This window comes from Dama dama, chromosome 13 (genome assembly GCF_033118175.1).
Source record: "Dama dama isolate Ldn47 chromosome 13, ASM3311817v1, whole genome shotgun sequence".
NCBI classification, from domain to species: domain Eukaryota; kingdom Metazoa; phylum Chordata; class Mammalia; order Artiodactyla; family Cervidae; genus Dama; species Dama dama.
This window is the reverse complement of record NC_083693.1, coordinates 43,267,742-43,286,962: the sequence shown is the minus strand read 5'-3', so window position 1 is coordinate 43,286,962 and position 19,221 is coordinate 43,267,742. Positions and strand designations below refer to the sequence as shown.

General features: G+C 44.8%; 1 protein-coding gene across 1 annotated transcript; it reads right to left on the bottom strand.

Moving 5' to 3' along the window:
* Positions 1-4,910: 4,910 nt before the first annotated feature.
* Positions 4,911-7,620, bottom strand: LOC133068424 (cathepsin G-like). Its single transcript, XM_061159658.1, has 5 exons — positions 7,529-7,620; positions 6,664-6,811; positions 6,078-6,213; positions 5,599-5,853; positions 4,911-5,165 (listed from the first exon to the last, which is right to left on the bottom strand). Exons 1-5 carry the CDS (start codon positions 7,581-7,583, stop codon positions 5,016-5,018), a joined length of 744 nt encoding a protein of 247 aa, XP_061015641.1. The 5' UTR covers positions 7,584-7,620; the 3' UTR covers positions 4,911-5,015.
* Between the last annotated feature and the right edge of the window lie 11,601 nt (positions 7,621-19,221).

Sequence of the window (19,221 nt, the reverse complement as noted above, 5' to 3'; positions counted from 1 at the left end):
TAAACCACCGTGTTGACACACTGGGCTTTAGCGTACCTGGAAAATATTATTTACGATGTTTGGTGAAATATAGAAAATCAAAGACGATAAGCTATGATTTTAGCCCAAAGCAGGTGTTTATGATTTTAATGCGTCTTGTCACACAGAACCATGAGAGTTTTCACAATTTCTGTAGCTGGTTTCCTGTGCATTTGGCAGTGCCATCACAGTTTTCTGACAGACAGCTTTCCCCTGAGCTATTTGGACTCCACCTTGGACTACACTTGCACCCCACATGTGGCTCAGGCCTCCCTTCTCCAGGGCTCCCCGTGGATCCACATAATGTTGATCAGCAATTTCTCTCTGTTCTCCTTCTCCCCGGCTCCTCCTGTCTCACCTGACTCACATCTAGCTCTGCTGCTTGGACCAAGGGCAGAGGGTGCCTGTGTCTGAGCTTAGCTATTATTCCAGGAGAATAGCTGACTGCCCCTGTGAAGTCATCACTAACAGATCTGGAATTGCTTTGGGACTTTCCAGTGAACAGAACAAAAAAAAAAAAAAGAATAAAAACGAATAGAGTATCAGATGTGTCAGACACTACATGCAACTTACAAGTAGGGAGTCCCAGAAGGAGAGGAGACAGAGCAAGGAACAGGAAAAGAAGTAAAGAGGGAGTCTGAGAGAGAAGGGATCCGTGTATAGGATGGCTGAGTCACTCTGCTGTGACTGAGAAATCACATCATTAATTGGCTTTCCTTCAACACAGGGCTTCTCTGGTGGCTCCATGGTAAAGAAGCCTTGCCTGGCGATGAAGGAGATGCAGGTTTGATCTCTGGGTTAGGAAGATCCCCTGGAGGAGGAAATGGCAACCCATTCCAGTATTCTTGCCTTAAAAATGGACAGAGGAGCCTGGCAAGCTGGGTCCATGGGGTTGCAAAAGAGTCAGACACAACTAAGCATGCCCACGCACGCGTACTCCAATAGAAAATAAAAAGCTGAAAATTTTGAATAAATAATGGTTGAAAATTTCACAATATTGATGAAAAACTGTGAAGCATTAACGTTCAACACCAAGAAACTCAGTGAACTCCAAGGAGGATAGAGTTTCAATATCATAGAAGAACCGGTGCGATTTCCCCCACTCCTCCTTACTTTCTATCCTAGATCTCATCATTTTATTTCCAGCCAAGGCCTCTCTTCAGATAGCACCTCTGGCTCATTCTCTCCTACAGCTTCTCCTTCTGTGTTATGTTCATGCATTAGAAATATTGGGGTGGAGCTACTTCTGGGTTCTATGACTTCATTCAGACACGGGGCCTCTTCTCCTTGATCTAGAAACCAGAGTGCTCGTAAGGGAAAAGTAACTCCAACAATACTGTCTGTGTGCAGAAGAGGTAGCTGCCCACTTTCTCCAAATAACGTCTTCTACTATTAGAACATTTTAAGAAGAGTTGCAAGAAATTCTTTCTTTAAATTACTTTTTAAATTATAGTAAAATATACATAATAGAAAATTTACCTATTAACCAGTTTTAAGTGTGCAGTTCAGTGGCATTAAGTACATGAGCATCACTGTGCAACCGCCACTGTTATCCATCTTAAAAAAAAGGTTCACCTTCCCAAATTGAAACTCTTAGCCTGTTAAGTAGTAATTCCCCATTACCCCTTCCCCCCAGCCCCTGGGAATCACCATTCTACTTTGTATCCCATGAATTTGCAAGAGATTCTTATGTAAATAAATGCAAGAGCCTTGAGCACGATCACATTGTCAGTCTTGAACCTCATTTATCACTTACACCTTAATAGGTAGCAGGCAAAACCTGTGCAAACAGACTGTCAGAGAACAGGGATGGAGAGGGAGCTGCGGAGGGAACAGCCATCACAAACAAGCCTGCCTGACTTCATCCTGCCTCCGACAACCAGGTTGAAGCCAAGGTTTCTCCTACCTTTTCCTGCATGTGTACTGGGAGGCTAGAGAGGCCTCGCTCTCCAAACTTTGGGCCATCTTGTAAGCTAAAGAAAGAGGTGAGAAGCAAATATCCTCGTTCATCTGGGACAACTGAAAGATATCCGAAGCCTGATGAGGGCATCTGTTCTTGTTTTCAAGCAAAGAATAGCCCCAGTTCAAAGTGACTGCCCCCACCTGGGCATTTCTTCTCTAGCCTTTCTACAAACCACATGTATTGAGAAGAATAGGGGGCGCAGTGGAAATATTTGTGGAATTGTTTCCAGAAACCACAGCCTTAGTCCTGATCCTGAGGTTTGAGAAAACTCAATTTGTGGCTTGATCTGGGAGGTCCCAGTCTTTGACTTGGAGTAGAATTTCCACAAGAGAGGATCCTGGGAGGTGAATGGACTCCTGAATATCTTTGGGAGAATTGGTGAGGAGCTGGAGGTGTTATTTTTTTCAGAAGAAGAGAGTTACACTGACAGGACACTAGACATGATAGCTCTCTTAAGTTAAGGACTGTCAGACTGCCTGAGGTGAATTTCTTCCTGTGGTTCCAGAGCTGGGACAGAAGAAGTAAAAGAAAGAGAAGTGATGATTAATATTTATTGAAATATTTTTACACACCAGGTACTTTGGAAGGAATTTGTAATGTATTGTGTCATTTTATCCTCAGAAATCTTGGGGGATTCCTTAATCCAGAGATGAAAAGGAACTCACAGAGTTTAAATAACTTGATAAGTCACAGTAACACAGAGATTCCAGAAGAAACTCAAGTTAGTCAAACACAATAATTCACTGATTTGTATGGATGACTAGAAAGCCCCAGGGAGACAGACTTTATTTCAGAGAAAAAGATGGGATAACCTAGACCAAGACCTAGACCAAGCCACGGGATCCAGATAGATCTGAGAGCAGCAGGCTGAATGGTCCTGTGGCCAGTGGGACCGGGAGAAAATAGAAGAACAATACCTTCTGATTGAGAGAGGGCTGGCTAGTACTTGAGAGATCAGAATCCAGTGCCTGCGGAGAACACAACAAGAAATATTTTCCTCAAGTAAACTTCGGATCCCTACCAAACTTCTGCTGCTGAGATTTACTTAATAGGGGAGGGTGCTAAGCTGTGAGAGGTGGTGGACCTGACTTTTGTGATGATGAAGAAGAGAATTGTCCTCTGGAGGTGAGCCTGGTGAGGTCTGTAGAAACCTTTCCAGCAGGGCTGCTAAAGGCAGGCCTTGAAGGGGCTCAATAGCTGGAAGATCCTTAGGTGGGGAGACGGGTCTGCACTGGGAGTTTCTGAGGACTGAGTCTTGACTTGGGTGGTGCTCTGGGGCTCAAAATAAACGTCACAGAGCTGAGGAGGGACTGTATGGGGCTCTTCCACTGCTCTCGCCTGCCCCTTCCACCGTCAAGTATTCTTTCCACCTGGCAATGCAAACATTTAGTAATGAGGTTGTTTTCCCCTAGAACATACAAGCAAGACATAATTCCTATGGGTGGGTGGTAGCAAATAAAGGGAAAAAATGACTGATTACTTTCAAAGATGTATCACTGATTAAAATTTTGTTGATAAATGACTCACACTGAATATTAGGCAAATGACCTTCTGGCAAGATATTCTATAAAAATATGATCAAATTTACCAAAGCATTTTTGTATACATCAGTCAGATTTGATATGTGTTCAGTGATTATTCAGGATTATGTAAACTGCAAAAATTCAGGTGGGAAATATCACATGGCAAGGAGTAATTAACATTTTTTAAAGATTTATTTGTTTATTTTTGGCTGCACTGACTCTTTGTTGGCACGCGCGGGCTTTCTCTAGTTGTGGCGAGTGGGGGCTATTCTTTGTTGCAATGCACAGGCTTCTCACTGTGGTGGCCTCTCTTGTTGCAGAGCATGGCTTTAAGTATGTGGGCTTCAGTAGCTGCGGTGCACAGACTTAGTTACTCCGCGCCATGTGGGATCTTCCCAGATCAGGGATCGAACCACTGTTCCCTGCATTGGCAGGCAGACTCTTAACCACCAGACCATCAGGGAAACCCAGTTAACATTTTGATGAATATAGAAGACCCTCCAGTTGATTCTTTATAGTTACCTAAAGTGTTAAAGTGTGGTTTTAAACTATGTGACTTCAGAAATCTATTATTTGAATATAATATTGGTGTATTAGTCACAGGCTAATCTTTACAGTGAAAGTCATGTTATTTTAGCCAACATATTATGTGGAGTTTTGTATAACTGTCGAGTAATAAACCCAGAAGGAGAGCCTCATCACATGGAAATGAGAACATTGGTCTACAGCACAGAGGGTTGGTGTGGAAAATGGTTTTGGAGAAAGACTCTTTCCATAGACACTTGGGTTGCTCCCATCTCTTGGCCATTGTGAATAGCACAGCTTTGATATGGGTGTTTGTTAGATATTTTTAAGAAAGTAGATTTTTTTTCTTTCTTCTATTTCTCCTATGGTTGATATTTTCATTTAGATCTTTGATCCCATTGAGTATTATTTAGGTTTATGATGAGATGTGGACCCAATTTTATCTTTTTTCCCCAAGTGACTATTTGTTTCATTGCAATCTATTAAAAATGCATTGTTTTCCAGTGATTCGCACTGCCACATTTATTCTTAAATTGAGCCTCATATGGAATTTCAATTGTTCCCTTTTTATTATGTCCTACCCAGGCCAATGGCATGTGGTTCTCAGGTACCTAAGGGGGTGTCTCTGGTAGACTGGAGAGCAAGGAACCTTACTCTGGGAAGACGTAGGTCCCTCCATCCATCCCCAGGCTGTGGGTAGAGGGGACACAGAGGAATGGATGGCTTGGAGGCGGGAAGACGCTCCTGCTGACCCCAGGACAGTAGGAATCGGGATTCACTTGTCCTGAGAAAGAGACCCCATCTTCCTGATGAAGCTTACCCTCAGTCCTGGCACACTTTGTTGTACACGAATCATGTTTAATGAACACATTAGAAATCAGTCATTTCCACTCCAGACTAGGGCATTTATTAAGGCTCTGGGAACTACTCTGGAGCTGGGCTCTGCCCCAGAGGACAGTCAGTCTCGTGGGATGTCACTCTGGTCTTCACTCTTTGAAGCGTCTCATTGTTCTCCTTATCCAGGGCAGGAAGCTGGAAATTCTGGTGAAGACTGCTGGAGGGGTCCCCATCCTGTCTCCATAGGAGACAACGCCCTGGGCCACATTGTTACACACGAGGGGGCCCCCGGAGTCCCCCTACAGGCAGAGGAGGGAAGGCACACTCCGTTTTCCAGGACTCCCCACTCCTGTTGCCCTCTCCCAACCCTCAGAGAAGACGGGGGTTGAGGAGAGCTCCTTCCAGTGCTGGCTGTGTGTGAGATGGGAGGGTGGTGGGGTGCAGAAGAAAAGCTTCTGAATTTTCCCATCACTGGGCTTCAGCCCTGACTGTGATTGCTTCTCCAGCCCAACCCAGGTCAAGGCCCCTTCACCCGCCCCAGGAAACACTGCACATGAACATCCTGTGTGTCTGGTCCTTCTCCTATTCCCCCAGAGACTGGATGGATGGGGGAAAGCACCCCCCACATCCCCCTGATCTAGGCCCCAGACTGCAGCCATGGGAATGTGGTCTGTCCCACTGCCGGGTCTGCCCAGGGTCCCCTGTCAGTGTTGGCAGATGCCGTGGTCTTACCAGAAAGGCAGACTTCCTCTGTCTCGGGTCCCCCACACAGATCTGTGTTCGGCCATTGTATGACGTGAAGCGTCTACTGCACAACCTATCCCTCTGCACCCTCAGCTGCACATACTGGAGCGTGTCTGTTCTCGTGTTCAGACCAGTCAGGCCCCAGCCGGCCACGGTGCACCGGGTCCCAGGCCTGAGTCTGTTCTGAGTCTGAGGCAGAGGCACCGGCCTCACGAATCGATTACGCTGGACTCTGTTCGCCAGCTGACAAGAAGCGCGCAGGCACTGAGGGACTGTCTATTCTACGCTCTCCCCGTGCCCTCCACTGCCCTGGGAGTCCGCCCGGCTGCCCCCTCCCTGATCCCAGGACACAGGAAGGCCCCCACCGCCCTGGGGGTCTGCCCGGCTCCCCGCTCCCTGACCCCAGGACACTGGAAGCCCCCAGGCTGGGAACGAGCCCCCGAGCTGAAGAACCAGAGGGTCGGTACCTGCAGTAACATGATGTCATTCCTGTGGCTCTGCGGACTGTACCCGGGGTGGGGGATGGGTCTGAGCACAGGGATGCGCTGCTGTGTGCCTTCCAGTGTCCTGACGTTGTGGGCCCCCAGGATGACATTCATTTGGCTGCAAAGGAAAGAGAGCCTAGAGGTAGGGTCTGAACCACGGGAACTGTGGTCGGCAATACAAGTCAAGTGAATACCCAGGGTTGCCAGACCTCAGCCAAGGGAACAGAGACAGGAGGGCTATGGGGCCAAACTTTGCTCCCTAGGCCTCCCCAGCCTTGAGCTGGAGGTGGTGGAGGACATAGTGATTTTGAATTTTGCTTCCCCAACAAGAGATTACAAAAATACCTTGAAGTCATAATTTGAGCCCCAGTGTGTAGGTTTCAACTCCCCCTCCTGTTCTTTTTGATCAGGTCCACCCCCATTCACACTGGCCTGCTTCTTGTCCCCCAAGCTCTACATGGTCTTTTTTTTTCACCCACTCGTGGCTAGAACCCTGCTTTCAGTGACTCCTCTCATGAGCTCTTCTTGACCTGCCTTGCTGGTGCCCAGAAGTCCCTTAAGTCCTCACCTTCCCAGGCAGTGAGCTGCTGTCATCACAAAGTCGTCACGCACCAGGAACCCCCCACAAACTTTCAGACCTACTGGAGTTCGGATCAGAATAAATGCCATGTAGGGGCGGGAATGGGGCCTGGCCTCTCGGCCTCCGATGATCTGCCCTGGAAGGAAGCACTAGGATTATCTCTGCACCGGCAGGTGTGTGGACATCAGCTTGGTGGCTCCAGAAAGACTGGAAGTTGGGGAGCAGGAGAGATGCTGCAGGGGCAGGGTGAGCTGGGGGTTGGTGAGAATGGGGTCTGCAGGTGCACTACTGGGGGTGGCTCCAGGACCCTGCAGGAAGTGCTACTGGCTCTCCATCCAGCCTCGGTGCCCTCCCATCTGCCTGGAAGGCAGGGCCGGGTGCGGCCTCCCTCACAGGAAGGTTTCTCTGCTGTGGGGATGGCAAACCCAGAGCCCTCTGGAGGGGCCTGTCCCTGAAGTTCTGTGGCACTTTCTTCCTCAGGGAACTTTCCAGATGCCTGTGAGTCCAGCTCATGAATTTAAGGATCTAGAGATGAGCTGATGGGCCCGAAATCACTGTATCTTGATCCCCTAGACTCTGACACAGGGGCTGCAAACTCAGTTCAGAGAGCACATTTATATAGCAGGTAGTATGTACCAGGGTGGTTCTGAGAGCTTTATGTACACTCCATCTCTTAACTCTCATAGCGACTCTCCAGGTAGGCTTGATATAATTTCTGCCCTCAGAATCTGAAGCTGAGAAACTGTGGACTCATGCAGGCTGCCCAGTGATACAGGGCTAGCAAGTGTCTGGGTGGTCTGGCTCCAGTCTATGGGGTGGAGTTGGGCCCCTGAGGGTGGGAACAGTCACTCACCTGCCCGAGCCCTGGGGAACAGGAGAAAGGCCACCAGGAGCAGGAGTGCCCGCATCTTTCCAGCGAGGCTGCCCAGTCAGTTGCTGCCTCTACTTCCTCCTGCCCGACTTTGAGCTCCCGGGAGAGGAAGGAAAGGTGAGGGTGGGGGGCGGGGGCTCGAGAATTCACAGTCCCATCTCCTGCTGCTGGGATAAGTTTCATCACCCAGAGCTGCCCAAGAGGCTTGCCCACCAACTGCCAGGGACCTGGGGGAAGGCAGTAACCGAAGCCTTCAGTGCAATAGCCCGCACAGCTGCTGAGTCAGGGCCGGCCACAGAAATGGGAGCCCAGGGCACCGGGGGGCAGCGCTGGGCACTGTGCCCCAGATCCCCAAACCCACCACATTCAACGATGTCCTCACAGGCACCAAGGCTGGGACCTGTCTGCTTCCTCCTCCTCCCTCGGGGAATGGAACCTGCGTGTCTTCACCCCCTGGTCCTGATCCCCACCCAGGCCCTTGCTGCTCCCACTTCTTTCTAGAAGCTCTCAAGGGCAATGAGGAGCTCTGCTCCTGGGTGGGTGGAGGGCACGACCAGAGAAAGAAAAGGAAGAGTGAGGCTCTGCCACTGACCATTTCTCTCTCAGGTCACTTGAGCCCCCAACAAGTTCTCAGTGAATCACGACACTGGGGACAGCTTCTATTCTGCCTCCTCCTGAGGTGAATGTTTTTGTGTCCCAGAAGTTTCCCTGCCTGCAGAGAAAGCCCGGTGACTTGATTTTGTTGACAGCCCTCAGACCCTGTGGAAAAGCATCTCAGCTCCTATTCATCCAGGATAGACCGGTCAACCTAAACCCATCTCTGCTCCACGGGAGCTAGCTCCTAAGAAGGAGGCGCCTCCCTGCTGTGCTCCCTGTGAGACATGAAGAAGGGGACACTCACCATTGAGAGGAAAGGATGGGAGAGTTCTGTCGAGTAACACAGGGGGTTGGCAGACACACGTAAAATACTTGGAAGGTTCTGTGTTGGCACAGAAAGCACTACTGCATGGTTAAAGTTTTGCCATAATGTCAGAATTGAATTCTAATACAATTCTCAACGTTTTGTGGATTGTTTTAAGGCCACTTGAAAATCATATGAAAGTTTAAGATCCTCTCTGCATATATAAATACCTGCAGGTTATCACTTATTCTCAGTGCTGCAAAGAACTTAACTTTTCTCTAACGTATGGTTTATGCTTGCAACCTCGTGAAACTTCTTTATGCATCTAAAAAGTAATATGCAGAAAACAGAAGGGAAAAAGTGAAAGATAGAATAACAGTTTTATTCTTACCTTAGCATTTGGGTAATTGAAAATCATTGTTACTTACATTTTTTCAGCACTTCATTTTATTTTAAAACCTTTAATGTAATTTTTTTAAAGGAAAGATAATGAATAGCATGCAAAGAAATGGGAGTCAAATATATATAATCATCTGAATGAAGATGTGCATAGGGGATTTCATTCACAATGACTAGCATTTTATGCCAATCTTTCCTCCCAAAACAACCAAAAGAAACCTGTTTAAAATGTCTAAAAACCTGAAAAGCCTTGAAGAACTGCCAGTGCAGAAGTGACTCAGGCCACAACTGAAGGAATAACAAGCATCCAGTTAGATAATTATTATTGTTCTGTGCACATTTTCTGAACCCACAAAATTTGAACTTCTGTTTTTGTTTTTATAGCTTCTGTATTAATGAGCATATAATGTGAAGGGTGTAGAAATTAAAGACCAAGACCCTCACAAGCAGGTCTAATCAGGCCCCCCACCATGATAAGCTGGGAATTAACAGTCTACATACTCAAAGTAACAAAAAAGAGTTAATGGGCTATTCCTTGCATGTAATAGCATGAAAGATGGTATTATCTAGATTTTCACAGCTTCTCATACCTTGAACTCCCTTCCATTAATGTGGTTACAGACTGTTTCTCAAAGTACCTGGCAAAATCAGATACAAATGTAGAGGAAATTCACTTAATTTCAGTGTTTGAATTACACCTAAATATTGTTTTTCAAATGTAATAAGTGTATAGTCAAATATAGAAAGATGAACAAGCAAACAAATACAGGATACAGTCAAATATAGAAAGATGAACAAGCAAACAAATACAGGATATTATTAATGACTAATAATAGATAATAAGAATAGAGAAATGTACTTTAATTATTGGCATATAATGTCATTAGTAAAATAAAATACAGATTGCAAAACAATTGGCTGAAATAAAAGCTAGCTTTAAACACACTCCAGGGAACATTAACCTTACAAAATGACACAACATCTGAAAAAGAGCTAAATACAACTTCTAAAAGCAAAAAAAAAAAAAAAAAGAAAGAAAAAAACAAAACCAAAGTCACAGTGAATAAAGTTAATAACAGATTAGACAAAGATGGGAAGAGAATGACTAACCTGAAAGAGCTTAGAAAGAATTGTCCAGAATGGAGCACAGACAGGCATAAAGACAAAAATATAGAAAATAGTAGAATTAGAAGGTTGAACATATGTTGGATTAGAAGAAAATCAGGAAAGAAAAGGGAAAATAGTAATATATAATGACATACTAGGTGAGATTATTTATTAAGCTGATGACAAAAATGCAGTTAGAGGTTAGAAAAAGATAAATAAATCTCAACCAGAATGCAAAAAAAGAAATTGACACTTAGGAATCAATATTATAAAGAAATGGCAGAAAAATTAAGGGCAAGTAGACTAAGATAAACAGGTTAAATACTTTCAAATGAATGGGAGGTCAAAGGCTGAATTTTCTTTTTTTTTTTTTCAAAGGCTGAATTTTCAACAGCAGCAGTGAGTGGATGCTCCCCAGGAAGAAATATCTTCATGTCATTTGGGAATATTTTAAAACTTATCTTATACATTGATTAGTAATGCTATAGATTAGTAATGGGTTTCCCTGTGGTTCAGCTGGAAAAGATCTGCCTGCAATGGGGGAGAGCTGAGTTGGATCTCTGGGTTGGGATCCCCTTGAGAAGGGAAAGGCTATCCACTTCAGTATTCTGGCCTGGAGAATTCCATGGACTGTATAGTCCACGGGGTCACAAAGAGTCTGACACGACTGAGCGACTTTCACTTTCATTTCACTTCAATGATATAGAAGTTATGAATAGCTAATGAAAAAATGAATACATAATAAACATCTTACCCAACAAAAGCAGATTACACACTTGACAAGCACATACAGATGTTGACCACAGATTAAGCCATAGATTAGGTCTCAAAATTGTTTAAAGGATTTAAATGATACATCATATTTAATATGCCACAATGAGTTTAAACTGAATTTCATAACAAGAATATGAGCAGGAAATCCTTATATCTTAAAAACTAAGGAAATAGACTGCTAAATGCAGTGGTTCCTTGAACAACAGTGGTTTGAACTGAACAGATCTACTTATACACTGATTTTTTTTCAACAGTAAATACTAGACTACTGAGCTCTCCATGGTTGGTTGCAAAACCACAGAACATGAGGGCCAACTATAGGTTAGTTATACCTGGATTTTCCACCAGGAGAGTCGGTGCCCCTTATCTCCTATGCTGTTCAAGGGTCAACTGGAAATCATGAGTAAAATCATAATGAAAACAAAAAAATACCAAAATGATTAATGATCAGATTAGCAATAATGATCAGATTAATTTATAGTAAAATTTGTTGGGTATATCAGAATAAAGATGAAATGACCATTTAACACTATGCCTCAAATTAATTAATTGAAAGGTAAAAAATTAAACCTGTGAATGGAGAATTTCTTTATACACTCATCATGGTAAAAACAGATTATATTGTATATGATACAGATATTGTATTAATATTAATATTGTATATTATACAGATATAAGATAAAATTCTGATTACCAAAGACACTGTTGAGATAGAGAAAAGTCAACCTTATGGTGGGAGAACTAAGAAAGAGTTTTTATCTGGGAGATATATATGTATATATATAAATCATATCTATATTAACTTCTAGGTCACTGGGAAGCCTGTAATTTTGAAAATTAGCAGTAAAGAATCTGCCTTCTAATGCAGGAGACACAAGAGACATAGGTTCAAAAAAAAGAGAGAGAGACATGGGTTCAATCCCTGGGTAGAGAAGACTCCCTGGAGAAGGAAATGGCAAACCACTGCAGTATTCTTGTACGGAAAATTCTATAGACAGAGGGGCCTGGCTGGTGGCAGTCCACAGGACTACGAGTCAGACACGGCTGAGCGACTGAACAGCAACACATGAAACTGACAAATCCTTAGAAAATGTAACCTAATGAAACATACTCAAGAAGTTTGAATTTTCCTATGAACGTCAAATAATTTGATTCAGTTTTCAAAAATAGTCCATCAAGGACAGCCCCAGGCTCACAGGGATTCACTGGAAATCTGTGAAAAAAAGTTCCAAGAATGATATACAATTTCTGCTGGCAAGGAGATGCTAAACATCTCCTTTATGAGACTAGCAAAACCTAGATGCCAAACCCAGTGATGACAATATAGGAGAGGAACATTATGGGCTAATGTTATTCCAGTATTGATATAAGTCAAATTGGTCAATAAGCAAAAATATTAGATCATTTCTAATTTGGGTTTTTCTGAGGATGAGTTGCTTTTCATTCAACACACAATTACTGTATATATGTTTCTTCCCTTCCCACACCTATTGCGGTTTCCTGATTATCATTTTGGTGTGTGTCTGATTAACAAAGTTGTAGCTGAAGTCTTTAAAAACACACACACACAATTGCTATAACAACATGTTGACTGATGAAAGACAAAACACCATATGATAATTCACCTGAAGGGGGAAAAGGCATGTGCTAAAATTCACCATTAGTTATTTTAAAAAATTCTTAGTAAAATAGGAACAATAAAGAGGCTCTTTATTCTGATAAAAGATCTCTGCAAAAATCCCATACCAATCATTATACTTAATGATGAAGTATTGACTGTTTTTCCATTTGAGAGCAAAACAAGACAAGGTCACACAGATAGCCATAATCATCATTTCTCTTTAACATTATATGAGAGATTTTAGCCAGTACAGTTAAGCAGGAAATAGAAGGAAAGCTTCTATTTATAGAAACAAGGACAGGAAAAGAGGAAATAAAACTGGGTATTTGAGATATAGTATACATATAGAATGCCCAAGAATTTCCAGATCAATTATTATGATTACTAAGAGAGTTTGACAAATTTCCTAGGCACAGAATAAATTTAAATATCAGTCATATTCCATATACATGGTTATACTGTCAGAAAATGAAATTTGAAAAAAAATTAAAGCATGAAAATTGTCAGATAAGTAAATATAAACCTAAAGAAAAGATATGGTGAAAGTTATAAACATTTATTAAGAGACACTTAGAAGATTTAAACAGAAAAACATTCCATGTTCATGTTTGGAAGAGAAAATATTTTTAAAATGTCATTTCTCCAAAAAGTGATCTATAGATTCACTGCACCCAAGAGGTATTTCATAGAACTTACTTGGTTCTAGATAGACATGGAAAATAGATGTGGAAAAACCCATGACCAAAAATAGCCAAGCAGTCTTAAAGAATGAGAACAAGAAGGTAGGTCTTGCTTTAGCAAATGAAGTCATAGTAGTGAAGATGGTGTGGCATTGATGGAGCATAGGGATATAGACTAATGGACAAGAAAAAGAGACCCCACACATATTGAGACAATGATACACACATATCAAGGGATACCCAGGTGGCTCAACAGTAAAGAATCCACCAAATACTGCAGAAGACCCAGGTTCAATCCCTGGGTCAGGAAGATCCCATGGTGAAGGAAATGGCAACCCACTCCAGTATTCTTGCCTGGGAAATCCCATGAAGAGAGGAGCCTGGTGGGCTATAGCCCATGGGGTCCCAAAAGTCAGACATGACTTAGTGATTAAAGAATGACACATATATCAAACATGGTTTATGATAGAGGTTTTATGGCAGAGAATGAGGAAGACTATTTTTTACCCTCTTCAAAAAGTGGTGCTAGGACACTAAATGGCCCTATGGTGTCTTATAAGGCACGTCTTTCTACATGGAAAAAAAATCACTTGGCCCTGCGGCACCCTCTCCTGCTTCTTGACGCTGTGGCCCCAGGGTGAGGCTGACTGAGCTGCAGAGAGCAGAGCAGGGGTGTGAGGACCGTGGATTCACAGGAGATGCGGCCCAGGAGCCGGGACGGGCCAGCGACCTCAGGGCAGGGCTGCAGCTGAGGGGAAACTGAGGTGACAGACAGCCCTGGGGGCGTGACACTGTGTCTTGTGCTTTTCAATGACATGAGTGCAGGGCTTCTGGGGGCTTTCCCAGGAATATTGTGAAATTAAGCCACTTGGGACGGACCGCGCAGAAGCGCGCCGGCTGCGACGGACCGCGCAGAAGCGTGGCTGTGAGGAGCTACACTTCGCCCAAGGTTAGGGGTGGCGACCGAGAGCGCCAGGCTGCGACAGGGCAGGAGCGGTGCAGAGGAGCTTCCCCACGTCCGAGGTCAGGGGCAGCGGCCAAGAAGAGCTACCACACGCCCGAGATCAGGGGCAGCGGCCAAGAAGAGCTACCACACGCCCGAGATCAGGGGCAGCGGCCAAGAAGAGCTACCACACGCCCGAGATCAGGGGCAGCGGCCAAGAAGAGCTACCACACGCCCGAGATCAGGGGCAGCGGCCAAGAAGAGCTACCACACGCCCGAGATCAGGGGCAGCGGCCAAGAAGAGCTACCACACGCCGGAGGTCAGGGGCAGCGGCCGAGAGGAGCTACCCCACCTCCAAGGAGCGGCTGCTGCGCGGGCTCAGGAGGGCCGAGAGGAGCTACTCCACGTTCAAGGTCAGGAGGGGCGGCCGTGAGAAGATACCCCTCTTCCAAGGTAAGGAGCAGCCCTGAAGAGATACCCCACGTCCAAGGTAAGAGAAACCCAAGTAAGACAGTAGGTGTTGTGAGAGGGCATCAGAGGGCAGAAACACTAAAACCATAATCACAGAAAACTAGCCAATCTGATCACAGGACCACAGTCTTGTCTAACTCAATGAAAGTAAGTCATGCTGTGTGGGGCCACCCAAGACGGTCAGGTCATGGTGGAGAGGTCTGACAGAATGTGCTCCACTGGAGAAGGGAATGGCAAACCACTTCAGAATTCTTGCCTTGAGAACCCCATGAACAGTAGGAAAAGGCAAATTGATAAGCTACTGAAAGAGGAACTCCTGAGGTCAGTTGGTGCCCAGTATGCTACTGGAGATCAGTGGAGAAATAACTCCAGAAAGAATGAAGGGATGGAGCCAAAGCAAAAACAATACCCAGTTGTGGATGTGACTGGTGATAGAAGCAAGGTCTGATGCTGTAAAGAGCAGTAAAATTGCATAGGAACCTGGAATGTTAGGTCCATGAATCAAGGCAAATTGGAAGTGGTCAAACAGGAGATGGCAAGACTGAATGTCGACATTCTAGGAATCAGCTAACTAAAATGGACTGGAATGGATGAATTTAACTCAGATGACCATTATATCTACTACTGTGGGCAGGAATCCCTTAGAAGAAATGGAGTAGCCATCATGGTCAACAAAAGAGTCCAAAATGCAGTACTTGGATGCAATCTCAAAAACGACAGAATGATCTCTGTTCGTTTCCAAGGCAAACCATACAATATCACGGTAATCCAAGCCTATGCCCCAACCAGTAACACTGAAGAAGCTGAAGTTGAACAGTTCTATGAAGACCTACAAGATCTTTTAGAACTAACACCCAAAAAAGCTGTCCTTCTCATTATAGGAGACTGGAATGCAAAAGTAGGAAGTCAAGAAACACCTGGAGTAACAGGCAAATTTGGCCTTGGAGCATGGAATGAAGCAGGGCAAAGGCGAATAGAGTTTTGCCAAGAGAATGCACTGGTCATAGCAAACACCCTCTTCCAACAACACAAGAGAAGACTCTACACATGGACATCACCAGGTGGTCGACACCGAAATCAGATTGATTATATTCTTTGCAGCCAAAGATGGAGAAGCTCTATACAGTCAGCAAAAACAAGACCAGGAGCTGACTGTGGCTCAGATCTTGAACTCCTTATTGCTAAATTCAGACTTAAACTGAAGAAAGTAGGGAAAACCACTAGACCATTCAGGTATGACCTAAATCAAATCCCTTATGACTATACAGTGGAAGTGAGAAATAGATTTAAGGGACTAGATCTGATAGAGAGCCTGATGAACTATGGATAGAGGTTCGTGACATTGTACAGGAGACAGGGATCAAGACCATCCCCATGGGAAAGAAATGCAAAAAGGCAAAATGGTTGTCTGAGAACACTTTACAAATAGCTGTGAAAGGAAGAGACGTGAAAAACAAAGGAGAAAATGAAGATATTCCCATTTGAATGCAGAGTTCCAAAGAATAGCCAGGAGAGATGAGAAAGCCTTCCTCAGCGATCAGTGCAAAGAAATAGAGGAAAACAACAGAATGGGAAAGACTAGAGATCTCTTCAACAGAGTTAGAGATACCAAGGGAATATTTCACACAATGAGTTCGATAAAGGACAGAAATGGTATGGACCTAACAGAAGCAGAAGATATTAAGAAGAGGTGGCAAGAATACACAGAAGAACTGTACAAAAAAGACCTTCATGACCCAGATGGTGTGATCACTCACCTAGAGCTAGACATCCTGGAATGTGAAGTCAGGTGGACCTTAGAAAGCATCACTACGAACAAAGCTAGTGGAGGTGATGGAATTCCAGTCGAGATATTTCACATCCTGAAAGATGATGCTGTGAAAGTGCTGCAGTCAATATGCCAGCAAATTTGGAAAACTCAGCAGTGACCACAGGACTGGAAGAGGTCAGTTTTCATTCCAATCCCTAAGAAAGGCAATTCCAAGGAATGCTCAAACTACCGCACAATTGCACTCATCTCACACGCTAATAAAGTAATGCTCAAAATTCTCCAAGCCAGGCTTCAGTAATACGTGAACCGTGAACTTCCAGATGTTCAGATTGGTTTTAGAAAAGGCAGAGGAACCAGAGATCAAATTGCCAACATCCGATGGATCATTGAAAAAGCAAGAGAGTTCCAGAAAAACATCCATTTCTGCTTTATTGACTATGCTAAAGCCTTTGCCTGTGTGGATCACAATAAACTGGAAAATTCTGAAAGAGATGGGAATACCAGACCACCTGACCTGCCTCTTGAGAAACCTGTATGCAGGTCAGGAAGCAACAGTTACAACTGGACATGGAACAACAGACTGGTTCCAGATAGGAAAAGGAGTATGTCAAGGCTGTATATTATCACCCTGCTTATTTAACTTCTATGCAGAGTACATCATGAGAAACACTGAGCTGGAAGAAGCACAAGCTGGAATCAAGATTGCTTGGAGAAATATCAATAACCTCAGATATGCAGATGACACCACCCTTATGGCAGAAAGTGAAGATGAACTAAAAAGCCTCTTGATGAAAGTGAAAGAGGAGAGTGAAAAAGTTGGCTTAAAGCTCAACATTCAGAAAACTAAGATCATGGCATCTAGTACCATCACTTCATGGCAAATAGATGGGGAAACAGTGGAAACAGTGTCAGGCTTTATTTTTTTGGGTTCCAAAATCACTGCAGATGGTGAGTGCAGCCATGAAATTAAAAGACGCTTACTCCTTGGAAGGAAAGTTATGGCCAACCTAGATAGCATATTAAAAAGCAGAGACATTACTTTGCCAACAAAGATCCATCTGGTGAAGGTTATGGTTTTTCCAATAGTCTTGTATGGATGTGAGCGTTGGACTGTGAGGAAGGGGAGCTGGGGCAGAAAATGGACTTCTTGGGGCCTGGAGAAGAGTCAAGGCACCTAGAGAGCTTTGGGTAATGTCACCTAGCCACTTCTGATCAATCACCCTGGACTTCTCTCCTAGCAGGAGTGAAGGGTGAGGAGCACTGAGAAGTTTTCTCTGGTTCTTAAGCTGGGTCCACCAAACACTCCCGAACTGTGGATGGTTTGTCTGAGTTGTCCTTTCCTGGCTGGACTGAGGGATTTTACTTACTCGTGTTTTGTAGCTTCACATCCTCTGCCAATGCACAACCCACTTTCCTGGTGGTGAGAGAGAGTATGAGACCCATGAAAGCTCTTAGTGAAAATCTTTCTTCCAGCCTGCCATCCCTCCTTGCTAAGTGTCTATGTGGCATCAAACTTGTAGTCTTGGTTGGAATGGGAGCTGGTTCAGAAATTGGAGCTGAGCAGAGGGTCAGGACTGCAGGAGGTTCAGTGAGATGGGTTCTGCCCTCAGGAATGGGGACAGTCACTCACCTGTCCCAGCCCAGGAGGCAGAAGAAATGCCATCAGGAGCATGAGTGGCTGCATCTTCCAGAAGGTCTGCCCAGGTCACAGCTGCTGGGGTTTCTTCCTTCCAGACACAAAGCATAGAGGAAGGAAGGAGGGGAGGCTCAGTGACCCCCAGACCTCCCAGAGCTGTGCACCCCCAGCCAGGTGTGAGCACGCCACGTGTGCCCATGTTCTCTGCTGTGGGATAGGTGAGAACGACGGTCACCACACTTGCTCTCCCACTGCTGAGTCACAAAGCAAGAGGAAGAACAGGAAAGCGGAGGCCGGGGTGCAGTCAGCGTTACCAAGTCCAGGCTCCCTGCTGTACAGAAGGTCAGTAAACAGAGAGATGAGTTGTTTGGGCGAGGAATAGTGACTCTACTTGGAAAGCCAGCAGACCAAGAAGATGGTGGACTTGTGTCCCAAGGAACCGTCTTGCCTGAGTTAGAATTCAGGCTTCTTTTACACTGTGATAAGAGGAGGGAGTAGCACCAAACACTTCTTGGTTCCCGTCAGCCTCCAGAGAGGATGTGTCGGCTTCTTCTGTCCTGCAGTCTTTCCTTGCGGGGCCTGACCAAGATGTGTCCTGTGTTGTAAACAAAGGCATTTTAGCTCAACGCTCATTACTTGGGAGGCAGGATTCCAGAGATGGGCCATCAGGTATAATTAAAACTTGTATCCAACACCCCATTAGTGACTAATCTAATAGACTGCAAGGATTCTTCCATAATAGAGCAGTAGAGGGGATGGACTCCAGGAGCACCTCAGTGACTGAATCAAGGATGTCTCCATTTCCCCACTGTTGGTTCTTTTATGATTCTGATGAGGTCATGAGTAATTACTCAATAGCAAGGCCCAGGGATCTGAGAGACACAGTTCCTGCCCTTGAGAAGCTGACAGTAGGCAGAGGCAGATTTAGAACCTGTGGGTAGAGAGAAAGATGTGAGGACTAGGACAAGTGGGTCTGCTTGGCCCCATGTAGTGAGGCAGAAACTGGACTTGCCTTATGAGCAGGTACCCTAGACACACCAAGTGCCCCAAACAGCCATCCCGTTTCCTATCCTGTTACCATTCCAGCCTCACATTTTTGGAGTGTTTAGAATCGCCTCTTTAAATGTAAATATTTCACAACATAGGGAGCTTTTCTTATCCCACAGTTCTGAACAAAAGTTCTGGGCTTGATACTCACTGGACCAAAATAAACCATCCCTGGGACCTTTGGCACTGAGCATCCCTCAAGCTGAGATGGAGGCGCTTCCACCCAAATCAGAGTGCTTGTGAGTGGAAAGGGGCTTCCTCTCCAAACATGCTGGTGACTGGTGAGTGGTGAAAGAGTTATGGATGCTGCTCATCCTATTAATT

What these genes read in the sequence shown, in the direction of transcription:
- LOC133068424 (XM_061159658.1), bottom strand. Translation starts at nt 7,583, where the DNA reads ATGCGGGCACTCCTGCTCCTGGTGGCCTTTCTCCTGTTCCCCAGGGCT. An exon ending in GTTCCCCAGGGCTCGGGCAG is followed by an intron (nt 6,812 to 7,528) that starts GTGAGTGACTGT and finishes GCTTCCTTCCAG; the next exon opens with GGCAGATCATCGGAGGCCGA. An exon ending in AGAGGAAGTCTGCCTTTCTG is followed by an intron (nt 5,166 to 5,598) that starts GTAAGACCACGG and finishes CTCTGCCTGTAG; the next exon opens with GGGGACTCCGGGGGCCCCCT.